This window comes from Hippocampus guttulatus, chromosome 1 (assembly GCF_054856545.1).
Source record: "Hippocampus guttulatus isolate MCC_2025c chromosome 1, RoL_Hgut_1.0, whole genome shotgun sequence".
Classification (NCBI taxonomy): domain Eukaryota; kingdom Metazoa; phylum Chordata; class Actinopteri; order Syngnathiformes; family Syngnathidae; genus Hippocampus; species Hippocampus guttulatus.
The window spans coordinates 28,056,078-28,073,899 of NC_141261.1; the positions used below are offsets into that span (position 1 = coordinate 28,056,078).

Genomic DNA, 17,822 nt, shown 5'->3' on the forward strand with positions numbered 1-17,822 from the left:
GCATCCGCAGCGGCCCCGTGAAGACGACTCGCAAAGTTGAAGTGCACCAGAAAGAAAGAATCTGCACGAGCTGACTTCCTCCCAGTTCTGAATTGCCCACAGACCTGCGATCGGAATTTTGTTTTCGTGGGGAATCACTTCCTGCTTGTGCGCCCTCTACCGACCACACAAAGACGTGCAGAGGTAAGAACTGACACGTGGATTTCTCCTCGGTGGGGCATCAGACAAACAGACTCCTTCGCTCAGTTTCCTGTCGGCGGTTCCTGAAGCTTTTTCAAGGCGAGATATGTGGGGCCGAACGTCAGAAGTCCGCCGTGTCTTCCTGTCTGCACTGCCGGGAAGAAATTGAAGTCGACGGTCGAGGCTGCCGCTAACAGAGACAGCGCGTTGAATGGCACTGATTCAAAAACATGGCAAGAACTATGGTCCAGATTTGCTCAGTCACAAAGAGAACCATCCGGCCGACAAGACTGGAGTCCCTGGATGTCATAAGAAGTGGGCCGAAAACAACAATTGGTCAAGGTAACGTTTACGCATAAACAATTACAGTGTCGAATGTTTACTGTGACCCATCAAGCTAGTTCCCAATGTTAACTCGAAAGTTAAATCAAGAAACACATGGTTCCACTTTGAATTAAATGGCACGCAATAGTACTTAAGGGCCGATGAGTTGTTAATGTTTGTTCCTAACTGTAGTTAACTGACTTGGAAGGAGACGCTCGCTTACCTAATATGCCTCCTCTGTGTGTGAACTGTGAAGACGACTGCAGCTGAACATGATGCTTTGATTTAAATTACGCTTTCCAACCTTGATTTGTTTTCCATTAAAAAAATCTCATGGCGCACCACCAAACAAAAATGTTACAAAAAATACTGCATACAAAATATTGTCTCAATTTACTCAAAACAAAGTTCAAATAGATAATAATTTTAGGATCAATTTAGTGGAATTGGATATTTTCCACGGGACACCTTGTAAAGTGTTTCACAACTTTGGTAAGCTAAGGCATGTATTTTACATAAGGCGAGGCAAGTTTATTTGCAGAGCACATTTTACATTCTGGCGACTCAAAGTGCTTTATATAAAACATTAAAAGCATCAACACACAACTAAAACAGTTGATTATAAAGTGGACATGAGAATGATATCACAGTGCAGCTATAAGGAATTCAGACAATAAAACAGGGTGCGCAAGGATTCATTCAAGTCGGCGTCAAACAGAAGTCTGACTAGATAAACTTAAGAGTTGGAGCAGACCTATAGTTCTCTGTAAATTTGTTCCACATATTCAGGCTCAAAAATGTTCTGTATATATGGAAATGTTGTATTTTTTAAGAAGTATGACTGTATATGGGGCGAAAAAAAACTAAACACATGTTTAGTTCTGACCTTGGGAATAGAGAACAGACCTATTTCAGATAACCTGAGAGGTCGGGGTGCATTTTCAGGGATCAGCAAATCAGAAATATATTCAGGCCCCAGACCATTCGGTGCTTTTTAAACCAGCAGAACTATTTTCAAGTTGATTCTTTGGCTGACAGGAAGCCGGTGGCTACGTTTGCATGCAGTCAGTATTCGGGTTTAGATGAAAATGTTGGTTCCTGAAACATTCGGGATACCCCTGTTTACACGTATGACTGGACAGAGTTGCTCCCGCATTCGAAGAACTCTGTTTAAATGGCAACCCACGAATCTCGTGACGCAGGTACATGTCATTTCCGCTGAAACAAGTTCTGTTCACGTCACTCACCACAGGAACAAAGCAGGTTTCCTCCTCTCTCCATAAGTGATAAGATAAGATAAGATAAGAAAACCTTTATTAGTCTCGCAATGGAGAAATTCCCAATTCACAGCAGCAATGTTATCAAAGGAAGAAGTAGAACAAAATATATCTGAATCTCAGTTTTGCTGTGATTGTCCACTTCTGATTGCGTATTTTTGCCAAGTTGCGTGCCAGACATATAGGCTTATGCACATGTATAGAAGTGTCTGTATACAAAGTTACAAACTGTGTCATTTTGACCGACAGGAAATAATGTGAAAATGCCGCAAATAAATCAATGTATTCAATTTAGGCTTGCTATGGTGATGGTGCCCATGTAAAATTATTTCCTGTACAATGAAGACCAAGATTCCTTGCAGATAGAGCAAGAGCATGTGCATAACAGAAACCAATGTCCCTCTGAGTGGAGGTGCAGTATTTCGATACGCGTTAATATGAGCAAATATTTGGGTTAGAAAAGGGGAAACACATGGGTCTAGTTCAGGTTTGGAAAACCTAAATGAGAGCATATTCAAAAATTTCGCATGTTTACGTCGCCTTTAAAAAACTGAATACTGCCAAATATTCAGGTTTTATAAGGGTTATTGACTACATGTAAACATAGTCAGGCTTTGCAGATCTGATTAGCCACTTAAATATTCTGTAAAGTGCTTTGTTGCAGCTGTTATGAAAGCGCTCTATTAAGAGTATTATTGTTAAATATTGCTGTACTATTTTTAAATATTGCTGTCAAATGTTATACAAAAGATTTATTAAGCAATTTAAAAGAGCATTTGCTTACAAACTCTTTCTATGGATAATTGTTCTTTGAAAAAAGTGCAGATTTACAGTATTTTTTGAAAGAATATTGTCAAATGAATTGCTATTGAGTTTTTGAAAAAAATATCAAGATATTTATTTTTTGAGCCCATACTTCCAACCCCTAGGCCAGAGTCGGAGTCATGATCCTGGTAATAGTTGAGCAGCAGGATTATCAAGCAAACAATTTCTTTTCGATACAAGCAAATTACACGGGCCGTTGAACCCATGTCACGTGTTCCACTGTCGTGATGATGCATTCACGGCACCTCAGTGAAATGTGCTGTTTTTAAACTGAGCAATCCTTCCTGTGCAGGCCGGTGGCAAGGGTGTGGACAGTGGTGCTCCTGCTTGGTACGTGCCTCCTCTACTGTGCCCGGGTGGCGATGCCCATCTGTGCGGTCAGCATGGCGGAGAAGTTCAACTGGAGCAAGAAGGAGTCTGGCATGGTTCTGGGCAGCTTCTTCTGGGGTTACTGCTTCACACAAGTGTTTGGCGGTTACGTCAGTGACCGGTGAGTGTCATCATTTGTTGACATATGAATCCCATTCAAATGAATGATGGCTCACACAATAAAGTCACAGTTACAAGTTGATGCTTATGCAGTACTTGACTGTGTGCTCAAGGGTGGGAGGAGAAAAAGTACTCCTGCTCTCTGCTGCTGCCTGGGGCTCCATGACAGCCTTCACTCCCATCCTGGCTCATTTTTGCTCCCAGCCAATCTTCTCAATGACGCTGGCCCGCTTCCTGATGGGCCTTTTACAAGGTAAACTAGCTTGATTACGTAATATGACACCCCAATAGTCATTGAGATTGATTTAGTTCGGACAACCGGGGGTACCAGAATGCTTCAACATGCAAAAAACTTCCTCCCTTTCTATATTGCCTTATATGGTCACTCGTGTCTCTTCAAGGTGCCACTCATCAACCATGGGTTTTGCCTTAATGTAGGCAATCATGAATTGAACTTTCTGCTGGGCTTGTCGTATCACCATTCTTAAAACATGTCCAGTGTTGTCTTTTATTCTTGCATTTATTTATTCTTATACTTGTACTTATTTATTTTTGAGCGCAAGAAAGTCAAGTGAAGTGAGAGGTACGACAAAATGGAACCGGAGGATTGGACTGATCAATCTCTTTGTTTTACATGCCAACTGATGAACTCTCAGCTGTTAGAAAACAACAGTGGCCCGTTTACTTTCAAACTCAGTTTTCGCCAACGTGATGTCATTTACGCAGCGATCCCGACATTGTGGTTAAAGGAGACGTCTATCGTGCTCCTCTAGTCGCCTAGTAACTGCTCCAAACAAGACGGAATGGAACTCTGCACCTCCGGTATTCCAGTGCGAAGGGAGATATGGTTTATTTGATCGGAGAAGTTTTTGTTTGCTTATTTAGCATTGTCTTACGTGATTACTACCATTTTATGTTTTGCCTACAGCTACAGCTGTTGCGAGTAAAGTGAAGATGAGTTGCATAATCAGAAAATTCTGGGAAGAAAATTAAGAACTAAGCATTTTCTCTGATGATATTGCACAAGTCATGTAGAGTTACGGTGGAGTTTGCATACCTCAGTGAAGATGTGGTACACTCGATCTCTCTTTGGAAGCTCCAATTACAATATCAAACACAATGTGCATCTTGTCTCAAATAGGCTTCTGATTCAATTTTTTCTGTGGGATTATTTGTGTCCTATTGATTGCAGGTGTTCATTACCCTTCTTTGGCAAGCCTGTGCTCTCAGAAGGTGCTGGAGAGTGAGCGAGGCTTCCTCATGAGCACCGTGGGCAGCGGCTCCTACCTGGGGTGAGTCATGTCTTGCGTAAATTCATATGTCGTGCAGTGGGGGCCGTCGCAACCCGTGCGCCTGTGTGACATTTGGCAGCACCCTTGTGATCGGGGGGGCTGGTTCCCTTATGCTGGACCTGTACGGTTGGGAGAGCGTCTTCTATGTGTCGGGTCTGCTGGCAGTAATGTGGGCCTACTGCATGTGGAAATACTTACTCAGAGGAGAAGGCAAGTGAGGTTTTTTTTTTAGTCTTATCTATGGTGTCTGGTGTCCTTTCCTATCGGTTGAAATGAGTTCAATGCCCCCTCATATGCAAACCTGCTGGTTTTCTTTTGTACTCGCAGGGCCAATCATCACTCTGGAGTCCTTGGGAAATAGTGTTCCACAGTCCAAATTGACCAAAAGGCATTGGTTACGGCTCTTCAAACAACCGGCAGTCTGGTGAGAACATGAGAAAGAGATCATGTCGAGAGAATATATGTTCAAGTCTTTCAGAGTCAACGGCTAAGTTGGGTTCAGCACCTGAATGGCAGCAACATCCTCCTCTTAAAATCTTCATCTGGTTGGGGTCACCAGTCAGAAGCTTAGGCCTTTTCAAGTTTCTGATGATCAACTAATGTCTCACCTCATGTTTTAATGATGGAATACGAATCATATGCTCCATTTCATGAGATAAGGCAAAAACTCATTTTTAATCACGGTCCCAATGACATCAATGCTTTAGTGATTATTTTTTTCTGATAGAATGCTACAGTTTTCTTTCAGTTAATATCCAAAATTGGCAGCCAAATTGAAAGAAATTGAAAATCTAAAATGAACTAAATTAGTGCAGATTACCAATCATTGTCAGATTTTATGGGGTTCTTATTTTAAAATTCAAACCAACAACATTGTTTAATTGATTCACAGGACTCTCTCAAGACCGTTTTCAAACACCGCATTATTTGTAAGGTTTGTTTTTCAATTTTCAAGCAATTTCTCTCCCGTCTGATTAACTTCATGGTGTGCCAGACGATTAACAGATCAGATAACACTGTTCAACAGCAAACTTGAATGAGAAATGCCTTTATGTGTCCCTAAACGTATCTTTGGGGCGGCACGGTGTTCGACTGGTTAGTGCGTCGGCCTCACTGTGCAGAGGTGCAGGGTTCGATTCCGGCTTCCCGCCTTCCCGCCTTCCCGTGTGGAGTTTTCATGTTCTCATACCTGTCAACCTCGGCTAATAGCTGTGCCCTTATAAATGATTACGATTCCCCTTACAAAGCAACAAAAACCCGTACAACGGCTTACCGCGCATGCTCATATTATGCTTTATCAATCCGACCGTATGCAGCGATGAAAAAAAATATACGATTGAGGATTACTTTTGCTGGTTTGCCATAACAATAGTAGCGATCGACGACGGCATTGTTGTTGGCTACCAGCAGGTGAGACGATCTGGATTTGAGCCAAAATGGTCTTTGTGAGATCGTTTCACAATTGTGTTTTTTTTGGGAGTGGGTTTTCCCGGTATAAAAGTTGTAATACGCCATACATAATTTGAAATGATAATAAAACATATAAAATATGGGGAAAAGTTGACAGGTATGTGTTCTTGTCTGTGTGGGTTTTCTACAGCTACTCTGGTTTCGTCATTCCAAAAACATGCATGACAGGTCAATGGAACACTCTAAATTGTCCCTAGGTGTGTGTGTGAGCGCGGACATTTGTTCGTCTGTGTGTGCCCTGCGATTGGCTGGCAACCGGTTCAGGGTGTCCCTTGCCTACTGCCCAAAGACAGCTGGGATAGGCTCTAGTACGCCCGCAACCCTTGGTAGGATAAGCGGATCAGAAAATGGATGGATGGATAAATCGTGTCTTTGACACTGATGTGCTAGTGAAAAAACAAGGGCAGATTCAGAAAACGTTTGATCAAAAAAATGTTGTAAAAATGTGTTTACCTGTTTAATTGTGAATGGTTACATTTTATGACACGAAGGAAGTGACCTTAACTGGAAACCTATAGCACAGAAAGTTTGGCTTTGAAAACAACAACCAAAAAAAGATCCATAATTGCACTGTTTGTGTGTGCGTGTGTCTACATCATGTGGTACCAATGCTTGTTCCCATTGATTTTGTGTGTTTCTCTGCTTTGCTTTATCCTCTGACCAGCGCCGTGATCATTACTCACCTTTGCACATCGAGCACATTCTTCACTTTGTTGTCATGGCTGCCAACCTTCTTTAAAGACACGTTCCCCGATGCTAAGGTAACTTGATCCATTCCAGGAGGAGGCGAAAATAATGAAAACATACCTGTGGTGAAGCTCTCAGAATCAAGAACACACCCTACCTTTTGTTCCGAACGGGATTATGTCGTTAAATAAACATAAAGCCGAGGATTTGTATACTTGTTGTCTTTACACAATGTTCTTCTGTGCTTGTCCATCATAATATGGTGAAATTACTACAACAAATACTTAAGGTTACAATGGTTTCACGTCCCTCCTCGTCATGGACTGCGGGCACTACAGTAATGACAGACTGCTGGTGTGGAGGAAACGTATGCAAAATAATGCAAAAGCAAATGATTGAAGATGTAAACATATTTTGTATGTAGACAAATTTTCCTCTGTAGTTGAAATGTAATGAGGAAAGTAGTACACCAGAAGCACACATTTTAAAACCTGACCAAAAATATCCCAATGCATTTTGTGGTGAATTGATATTTTCTCCCTCCAGGGTTGGGTGTTCAATGTCATTCCTTGGCTGGTGGCAATCCCGTCTTCACTCTTTAGTGGCTACCTGTCTGACCACCTCATAAGTCAAGGTACAAAAGTCAACTCTGCGTGCATCGCTGCTTTCAAATGGAGTCGTTTCACTCATGCGGTTGTCAAAATGTCATCCCAACAGGATTTGACACGGCCTCGGTGAGGAAGTTGATGCAGGTAGAGAAGATTCACTCTGCAAATATCCTGGTCCTTGAAACATGGTCCATCCGTAAAATGTTGGGTTCATCTGTTTTTTTCTCTGCGTTTGCCTCTCGCTAGTTTTTTTCGATGGGGGTTTCTAGTGTGTTTACCCTGCTTCTGTGCGGAAACACCACATTCTCCTGGGCCGTAATGTTTGTGTCGGCCACAATGGGACTCACCACCTTCAGTCACAGGTATTGTCATTCTGCTTGCACATTTTAGTTTTGTGTGTCAACACGCTGATTTCCATATTTTAGCGCTCCCTAAAGTTTTGTTCGACTCCCTATAGGCAGGCAGGCAGCCATGGATATTACCGTAATTTCCGGACTATAGAGCCCACCTGATTATAAGACGCACCCACTGCATTTTGAAAGGAAAAACCACTTTGTACACACACAAGCCGCACCTGTCTATAAGCCGCATGAGATATTTGCAATGAAAGACGGTACACAGAAAGAGGTTTCAACGTTTAATAACTTAATCTTACGTTTTCTTTCTAAATAGTGCCTATAAAGCACGACGGTAGTAAAACAGTACTCACACGGCTGGTTAAAAAAAAAAGGCACCGTTCCCTGTGGAGTAATGCTTTGTTTTCAAATGATCTAAAAACCTCTCTTGCCGTAACACTCGGTTAACCATTCCTTCATTAGGCTTTCTACCATCCACGCTTTCGTGTCAACTTTCACGACAATGTCATGACTGTTGTAGTGAATGCTGCCTCGTTTAATAAATGAAGCACCGTCACTTTAAAAGGAGCGTTGAATAATCTCGTGGGAAATCTCCTGAGACTTGGACCATGAAGTGAAGTGAGAAGAATGCTGAGCTGTGCTTATTCAGACTTGATGTACTGTATCTGCAATCGGCATTGTAACCTGGCTAATATTAAGAGTAAAATGTCGTCGTTTAGGAGTTTGAATGGTGTTGCACGGTGGGTCGTGTGAACAGCCGTGAAGCAGGGGAGATTAGTCGTTTTCGGGCACATACAAAATGCCAGAAAGTGCTCACAAGCCACGACTGTTGTCTATTTTTGTATACTTTTCTATTTGTTAGTTCCATTTGACATATCTTAGTCGTTTATTTTATTCATGCTATACATTTTCTATGTTCAGTCGAGATCAAAGCCTTCATAAAAATTATTTTGCGTTCGGTCAAGTCTGTAGACCCAGCCACACCGCTTTCGGATTTCAGTCCATCTAAAAACACAGGTGAAGTGCGCCCTCTCATGACTGGTTGTTTTCACTGTGACATATGATAGCGTCTCACTGTTACCTTTTCTGCTCGAGAGCTCCCTGACGGCCGTTGGAAAAATCTTTAAACAGGCCGCTTCATTAGATAAGCCGCAGGGTTGAAAGTGTGTGACAAAAGTAGCGGCTTATAGTCCGGAAATTACGGTAGTTTCTGCCAGCTCCCATGCCGAACAACATTGCAGCTTGGCTGCTAAATATTCAGCGCTAGCAGAACGACATTAGCTTCTTACCAGCTAGACAAGGGGCTCCTTGTCGCAGACGGGCGCTGTCCAGGCAGCCAAGAAGTTACGTGCCCGCCGCCATTAATGCAGCCAGGAACACCGTGTTCGCCACCAGTCAGCAGCCAGGAGGTCACGTCACGGTATCACCATCCAAGCAGCCTTAGCGGGGCGAATGCTTTAATTCTGTTTGGCCAGAGATGCAGAGGCATCGCTTCGAAAGTGGACCTAGACCAAGTATGTCCATTTCTGATAACAAGCTGCGCAACAAGCCGAAGGTGGACTTTGAAGAATCCACTTTTAACTTTTTTAAAACTCCAGCACAGTACATTTTTAAGTATGGTTCAGTTGTTTTTAAGTGCAGTCGAATTAGTTTTGTTTTTTTTTGTTTTTTTTTTAAATCCAGTACAGTTGTGAGCAAAACCTCACTTCTTACTCCTTCAGTTATGAAGCTGAGCTGAGACGGTGGCCTGGAATTTTCAGCTCCCCCGAAAATGTTCGATCACGGAAGGTTGGCTGCTTGAAAAGTCGACCTTGGGTCAAAAAAGGTTGGGCACTTTCAAGGACTGAGTTTTAAGTTGTTTACGTAAACATACATAAAATTGCCACGGAGTGCACAAAATGCAACCTGAAGTGCGTGTGTTTACATGTGTGTACATAAGGGAGCGTTATAACCTACACCCACGGTCACACTGTCTCGAGCGGGGGTCGGCAACCCCCGAATCTGGAGCTGCAGACGGCTCTTTAGCGCCGCCCTAGTGGCTGCCTGGAGCTTTTTCAAAAATGTTTGAAAATGGAAAAAGATGGGGGAGGGAAATGTTTTATTATGGAAATTGTTTTCATATGGTTTCTGTACGAGGACAAACATGACACAAACATACTTAACGTTTTCCAATGCTGTAAAAATGTGCAGAATAAATATTACATTTCAATATTTCTGTCAATGAAGATTTGCGTCACAGCCCGCGGCACACGTTTCAATTTGCAGGACGCGATTCCAGGCAGGTGGCAGTTGTTAAAAAGAAAACAACAAACAAACAGCGTTTCATGTAAAATTCACAGACGGTACTGGCAGAGAATGTGAATGTGGCGGGCCGAGAGGAGCATTTTTAAATGGTACACGTGAGCTATGATAGTTAACACGCTGCAAGAGTGCGTCCCGTGCCTCGATCATCTTAGGGGGCCGTTGTGGCTGTTGCTCATTATGGCACGTGTGTGTCAGGGCGTGCATATGCGGTAACGGGTCGATCCCGGGAGACTGGTTGATCGAAAAGTAGATCTTTGGTCAAAAAAGGTTGGGCACCCCAGCTCTACAGGATGCACTGCAGGGAAAAAAATAATAATCATCATCATGAAGGCTCATTGTGTATTCGTAGCCAACTTAGTCATATCCATGGTAGGCTAATATAGTTAAGATTAAGATATCCTTTATTTGTCCCAATAAAAACAATTTACAGTCTACAGCAGCAAATTTGGGGGGTAGAAAGAAGAAACCAAAGTGTTTGAAAGCACAAAAATAAATGTAAAGACAGTTCAATATAAGTGCAATATATATATATATATATATATATATATATATAAAGCATATATGCAACTGGTAAAAGGTGGCTATGCTATTTACAATTGTTACTGTTTTTTCACGTATTTTATTTTTTATTTAGCAGCCTGACAGCAGTCGGTAGGAATGAGCGGCGGTATCTCTCCTTCTTGCAGCGCGGGTGTAACAGTCTCTGGCTGAAGGAGCTACCCAGTGCTGTCAGGGCGGGCTGGAGGGAGTGGGAGGGACTGTCCATCATAGCTTTTAACTTAGCTGGCATCCTCCTGTTGCCCAGATACATGTATAGATACATACAGCATGTGTTGTCTTCATGATAAGCCTTATATAAGGCTTAATTTTTTGCGGCGACAAGTATATTTGTTTTTTGTTCCAATATGGCTCTTTCAACATTTTGGGTTGCCGCCCCCTGGTCTAGAGCTTCCACTAGTTCGCTGTGTTCATCGAACTGGAAATATGTATTTTCTTTTGCATTCCAATTCACAACTTGATAAAAACATGGCCATGTGACTGCTGTTCGTTCCATTTGGGAGTTATGCAAAATGATATTTTATTTTATTTTATTTTCAAGTTGACCTTTTGAGTGTCCAGGTAATGTTGGAACCACAAAATACATTTGTGTTCCAAGTAAAACTATAACCGCATGTATTTCGAACATAGGATGCCGTCATAGAGGTTGTTTTTTGTGTAACATCACATCTGGCATTTAGGATTTCACCTGGTCATTTCAGTATTGTCACTGGTATACAGTGTCGCAACTTCAATTGGCATACAGGACAGGAAGGGAAGAAACAAAGCATGAGCGTGTCTTGTTTTGTTCTTATTCCATCCCTCAAAGAGTCACGGTTCAACGGTTGTCTTCCCTACAAATACAGGCTATATATTTTACTTCTGCTATTCGTAAGGGATTCGTCAGGGAACAAAATGTGTGAAAATCGTTCCTGCTAATTAAAAAAACCTCAGTTCTGATCTGGTCCAAGCAAAGGTCGGAGCAGTGGAACTGATGATACTTTGGTCTCAACCAGCATTCATAATCGTCTCCCTTTTGTCTTTTATTCATTTTTATAATGAACGGATCTCATTTTGTCTTTCCCATCTGATTGTTGCTCATATTTGACACTGATCAACTGAATGAGGTGAGCTAATGACACTTTTGCTTCACAGCGGTGTATCGGTAAATGTTCAAGATCTCGCTCCATCTTGTGCAGGGGCCTTGTTTGGTGAGTGAAAAACAATATTTGGATGAAAACCCACCACAAGAGGACCATATTTTTGAAAAGTTTAACATGGCCCGTGTGTTTGTTTTTTTTGACAGGTGTTATGAACACATGCGGCGCGTTCTCAGGTGTGTTTCTTTCACTTGACAACAGTGGGCAAAACAACATAAATCTTTCCTCCACATTTTGTTTTTCACTTTATAACACACACTTTGGTCAAATAATTAATCCACCACTCAAAATGATGACTTTGAGCTCACGCGCTGTCAGTGGCGTCGCCTCCTGTGTGTCATGTTTATTTCATCAAGAAAGCAGCATCATGGCGTGTGCGACAGATGAATAATGGACGACACAGAATGACAGACGTTGGTCCTGTGGGGGAGTTGCAATGAACTGTGACATTTTCCTCAGCGGCAACATGACGCTATCGCACATACCTTTCATCTCTTTAACCTAATCTAGCATTTGCTGTGTGTGCGTGTGTGTGTAGGAGTCCTGATGGTGTATTTCTCGGGCTATCTCATCGAGACCACGGGATCATGGGCGTCCATGTTCGGGCTCATCACTGTCGTCAATCTGCTCGGCCTCTGCATCTTTTTGGCCTACGCCGAGGCCCGCCGCGTCGATGTGGACCCCAGCAAGATACGCCATCACCATATCCATATTTGAATACTTTGTCCCAGACTGGACGTGATTGTGCCTTTGAGCAGCTGCATTGTCCGCATGGGAGGTCTGTCACCCTTTCTTTCTCTCTCGCTCTCTTTCTCTCACATGTACAACATGTGCACAAAGCACACAGAAAGAAGTCTGCGTTTTGTTGCGCACTAAAATACACAAACTCAAATCACAAAAAGACCAGCGTGGTGTCAGGGAACTGTTAAGGGAGGCTGGTCGTTGGGGAAGGTTTTCAGGATGAACAAAAAGCACACCATGGTAACTGAAGTGTAGCTCCATGTTTTAATGAGAAAGGGGAGTTTGCAATGTTCTACAAGAAATCACTTTCTGTCATGTTTATTAAGACGGTCGTTAGACAGGAGTACTTGGTAATCATGATCTGTGAAACTATCAGTCGTCTCCCACCCCATATTGTGCCTCAGATTTGACCCGCATATACTTTTACTCCCTTACTCGCGGTGTATCCCCTCTTATCCCCCCTCCACATGCGCAGAACTTAAACCAATGTTCCTTTCAGTGGAGGTATTCGGCTACACGTTTACACGACCAAATATTTGTGTTAGAGAAGGAGTAACCCCAGGGTTATTTGTATATTCAGGTTTTTAGAAACCACAATATGAGCATATTCAGTTTTTTATGGCTGTTAAGGTGCCCTTTCCAACCCTTTGGGGTTCAAAGGCTTATTGACTGCATGTGAAGATAGTCATAGATTTCATCTTTAAAAATGGGTGAATGTGCGTATTTTCTGTTCAGATGCATGGCTGAGGACTTCTGCGAAGAGCCTCGGCCTGTCACAAATTTTTTTAGAGGCTCATGATCCTATCAATTATTCCATCAGTTAGTTGGGCAATTGTGTGTTCTAGCTGGTGATGCTAAGATGAATTGCATTGCTTAAACATTGAATACAAAATTACCTCGCGATTACCTCCAGTAGGATGCATGTGCACACGATCCCGTGTTCTCGTCTCCAAGCTCCGCCAGCTCCGCTTTCCAGTAATTTTATTTTTGTCCTTTTTTTTTCGTCGAGAGTGACTCCAAACTTTAGAAGAGTCATAGTAGTCTTCGTTATTTCATGGCACTACATCCACATTTATTGATGCAGGCAATCATTGGTGCGTGTCATCACATGAGACATTGCTGTTTGTGATTTATCACACATGTACTGCACATGCTGACGTTTACCAGTCTGTCAAATATATTTCATGAATGTGTGAATTTAGTCTTTCTGATCGGCCAGAAAAGCAAGTGAAAGTGCATGGTTGTGCCCAGAAAGTATTCGTGCCGCTGCCGAAGAAACACGGCGTTCTTGCCATAAAGATAAATAACCACTTGAGGGAGGCTCGGCCAGTTGACGACCTGTCGCTGCCGTCTTTAGCTGGGAGCTCTTCCATTCGCTTGTATTGACGTAACTGCGTTTGGCTCCGATGAATTCATCATTACTCGTCTAATTTGTTACCGATTGTGAAGCGACTTGGTTTGTTTGAAACATCGGCCATGATAGCAGACACATGGACCATGTTATACTCAGGGCTTTCATAGCATATTAAATAAGGTAAAACCAAATGCTTTTTTTTTTAATTTTTAAAAAAAGAAAAAAAATAGTAATGAACTTCACCGTATAGTATTTGTTTTTTTTCTTGCCATCACGTTGTGTGGAAGTGATTGCGGCATTATTCGGTCACTGCTTTACAGCACAACTGTTCAAAAATTCTATTTCATCCTGAATTGAAATGCATGGTTTAATCAATACTGTCGAGGCTAATCTTCTACTTTGGCTTCATCTTTTTATATCCGACTTGAGAAGCGTCAGTGCCTCATCAGTCATGAACCTCGCCTCACACTCACCTTTGACCTTGTTACCCCAGCTACCTTAGTCGTGATGTCCTTCAACACTATATGTTATCGGTTTGAAGTTTTCATTTTTGCGAGGCCACGATGCTTCCGCCTGCGGTTGCACGATAAATGATTAACACCTCACAATCTCACCGGCTGGTTCTTTTTCCTCGGGTGCCGTGGTTTCCTGTCGATCAAATTAGGGGCACAAGATGTGACGATTCACAGACGGCCGATTCCCGCCCCACAACGGATCATTTTATCACCTACTACTGCCAAGTCAGGACGACTGTTTTAAGTGTTTATCGATGTAGTTTTTAGGACAAACTCCCCTTTAAGATGCATGGGGTTTTTTCTGTTTGTTTGTTTTTTGTTTTTTCCAGGGGTACACAACTACTACTCAAGCAATATACATGACATTTTACGAAGGGGTGGGACATTGGTCAAAGAGAAATCATGGCAGATTTGTTGTGAATTTGTCTTCACTTTTGCAAACAGTTTGAGATTGAGTACATTTTCAAAGCCTTCATTTCTCATTACTATTTGGGAATCTTGATGGTAAGGCATCCACAGGATGTTGGAGTTCTAGGAAAGGTTGCATTGTTGGGATGGCAAGAATATTGATGCAAATTGATGAAGAATTCTCTACATTTTGTGAATGTGCTTCTTATTTAATGTCTCTTGAAGCAGTTGAGGCGAATTAATCAACTGGTAAGTTTCCCCATTGTTAACCAGAGACTTTTAGTCAAAGTTTCATGCCAAGTATAGATTTGGATTTTAGCCTCGGTGAAGTGCTGCTCTATTTTCAGGAAAGTGCTTCTGCAATTGACACATCATCTTTGAGTGGCATTCTAGTTAGGAAATGCTTAAAGCGTGCGTTTGTTCTGTCTCTTCCGTGTTTTTGTTTGAGTTGTTGGTAGCGTTCTTATGTCCTGTAACTGTTTGTCCCCCTTCACCATGTTTACAAGTTCGGTTGCAGTGAGGTGAAAAGGCTTCGAGCTAATAAGTGCATCCTAAAATACCTGTTTGCTGTTTCAACAAATGTTTGAAAGCAGAAAGACCAAAGTTACTGAAAATTTCCTTTTTTTAAAATTTTTTATATGTGGATTCATGCTGTAGAAATAATTATTTTGAATAAAGTACCTTTATATTTTTATGGCTTAAGAAGTATTTGGTATCTTTTTCGAGAGAATAAATTTATTAGGCTGCGATGGCAAATGTAAAAAACACCCAATTGACCTGGGTAGTCTTTATGTATACGTATTTCACTTGGGTGAAAGCAGCTATCACACTTATCTGTTGTCGTTGATATTTGACTTGTTTGGGAGATGTCTTTTCTCTCTTGCCTTGTGTCCTCCTTTGCTTTGCTGTGAACTTGTTGCACATTGACATGATGAATGTTGCGTGTGTTGCCAGACAAATGAGATCTTCAGTTTGTAGAACGAAGTATTTTTTTGGGAAGGAAGGGGGGCGGGGGGGGTTGCACATACAGAAACCCGAAATGATTGCTTGTAGCATTCACTCTTGCTGTTGGAAGTTTGGGTACCCAGTTCAGGTGCTTACCTGACTTTGCCAGTCTATGCATTTTATGTTTTTGTGCCTGCTTGGGAGTGGCGTTACAGTGATGTGATTTTTATTTTTTGGTCTCTGCCGACCATACATACAAAATCCTTGTTATGCATTGTGAAATGGGCGGCAGTTGTTTTATCCATCCATCCATTTTCCGAACCGCTTGATCCACACTAGGGTCGCGAGGGGTGCTGGAGCCTATCCCTGCCGTCTTCGGGCAGTAGGCGGGGGACACCCTGAATCAGTTGCCAGCCAATCGCAGGGCACACACAGACGAACAACCATCCACGCCCACACTCACACCTAGGGACAATTTTAGAGCGTCCAATCAACCTGCCATGCATGTTTTTGGAATGTGGGAGGAAACCGGAGCACCCGGAGAAAACCCACGCAGGCCCGGGGAGAACATGCAAACTCCACACAGGGAGGCCGGAGCTGGAATCGAACCCGGTACCTCTGCACTGTGAAGCCGACGCGCTAACCACTGGACTACCGGGCCGCCAGTTGTTTTATCGCACATCACATATAACCTCTGTGTCGGGTCAACAATAGAAAACGGGATAAGGCTGGTTACAGTAATAGATTTCAACATATTGGATGACATCGGACACACTCTGAAAGTGCACATCCACTGTTCTAGGGCTGGACGATTATGGAAAAAGTAATCAGCCTTATGTTTTCATCATGTGTATTTTATTGTCGCTGTCCTGTGAAAAACACGCATGTCAATTTTTGTCATTTTTTACATTTTTACATTCATGTGGTGTTTGTGTTTCGGACATCCCCTTAATTTTAATTTTTTTTCAAATGACAATAGGAAACATACTTGTTTTTCAAAGGACAGCGACTTTATTTTCCACAAATTTGAGACTTACTGGTCTAACCTGGGATCTCAGGGATTGTATTTCGTGTGGAAATGTGTGTTGTATGACCAAAAAGAATATAAAAGTTCTTGGATCTTTGTATCCCTGAAGTTTGAAGGTAAAAAAAATCCTTCAGTCTTTAAATAGAACTATGACAAAGAGAAAAAAAATGTGTAAGAAAGTAAAATAAGAGTACAGTATACAAACATAATAGCAATTGAAAATAATTGCCAATGGGATATCACATTGAATTTAGAATTAGCGATAGCAATGTTTTAAAAACAAAGCAAGTTTTGTATGTAAGTATATAATTTGGGTAATCATACTGTATTTGTTGTGTGTTTCGTTTTACGGTAAACTCCAATTGGAGGGTCATTAGACAGCTTAAAGGACGCGGAGGGATGGCAGAATCAGTCTACACGTTTGCTATGCAAGCAACGTGGTGCATTCCGGGTACTTTCACAATGGCGGGATCTTTTAACGGCACCGATCTGCACAGACATCCAATTTCTTTGATTGTAACTTTTAAAAGATCAAAAGAAATGTTTGAATAATCGTCCAGCCCTACGCTGTCGCTTGTTGACGTTCCATAATATGAATGCCTCTAACATATTTGTTCCCTTATCTTTTCAACAAATGTTCGTATTCCTCAGATGCTTCACTTCTACTTTTGACTGCAACGCTTGTATTTTCTGTTTTCCCCGCTTCTGTTACTTTGCCTATAACATTTAGCTCACTTTGCCTATAACATTTAGCTCAGTGTGGTTCCTCAGAGCTCTCCTGCGAGTTTTTATATTAGAATAGAATGTGGTACTGTAAAATTCAGTATTCTCAAATGTAACCTATGTCATTCAAAAGCATATGTTAAAGAATTAAAGATTTTGTCAGCATTTGTGAGTACTGACTGCAATATTTGAGGCATCTTCATGTGGTTTCTGTACGATGCCACTGGGAGGCAGTAAAGTGTCGATTATAAGGCGAGTGTGAGGCTCGAGGCCTTTTCTGCAGGGTAACACGAAGGACTTGATCTGACATCGAAATCAATCACTGCATCTGTAGTAGAACCGGTTCTACAGTAAGCCCCGGGTCAACTCGTGGACTACCCCAGCCCGAAATCCAGGCCAGCAGCACGCACTGTATGCCGTGGCACCATACGGCACTACGCTGTGTGCCATGCTGGCCCTGGCCATGAGTGAATGGCCAAACGCTCGTCAAACCAGCCAGCTCCTTCTCATGGGACCCAACAGCTAGGTTGCCATCGAAACGGGTGGCCCGTGCGCTCATGAGAGGAAAGGGAGGGGTCAGCAAAAGTAACGAAGTTCCAA

The 17,822-nt window shown here is 42.2% G+C and overlaps 1 protein-coding gene across 2 annotated transcripts; it reads left to right on the forward strand.

Moving 5' to 3' along the window:
* Positions 1–183: 183 nt before the first annotated feature.
* slc17a9b (solute carrier family 17 member 9b) lies at positions 184–17,387 on the forward strand. Of its 2 annotated transcripts, XM_086124392.1 has the most exons (14): positions 184–522; positions 2,899–3,096; positions 3,209–3,348; positions 4,288–4,387; positions 4,467–4,597; positions 4,715–4,811; positions 5,280–5,321; positions 6,522–6,618; positions 7,091–7,178; positions 7,262–7,296; positions 7,399–7,514; positions 11,505–11,560; positions 11,656–11,685; positions 12,048–17,387. In XM_086124392.1, exons 1-14 carry the CDS (start codon positions 392–394, stop codon positions 12,224–12,226), a joined length of 1,440 nt encoding a protein of 479 aa, XP_085980518.1. In that variant the 5' UTR covers positions 184–391; the 3' UTR covers positions 12,227–17,387. The 2 variants fall into 2 exon arrangements, with proteins under 2 accessions (XP_085980518.1, XP_085980527.1); XM_086124401.1 differs by lacking the exon at positions 5,280–5,321.
* The last annotated feature ends 435 nt before the right edge of the window (positions 17,388–17,822 follow it).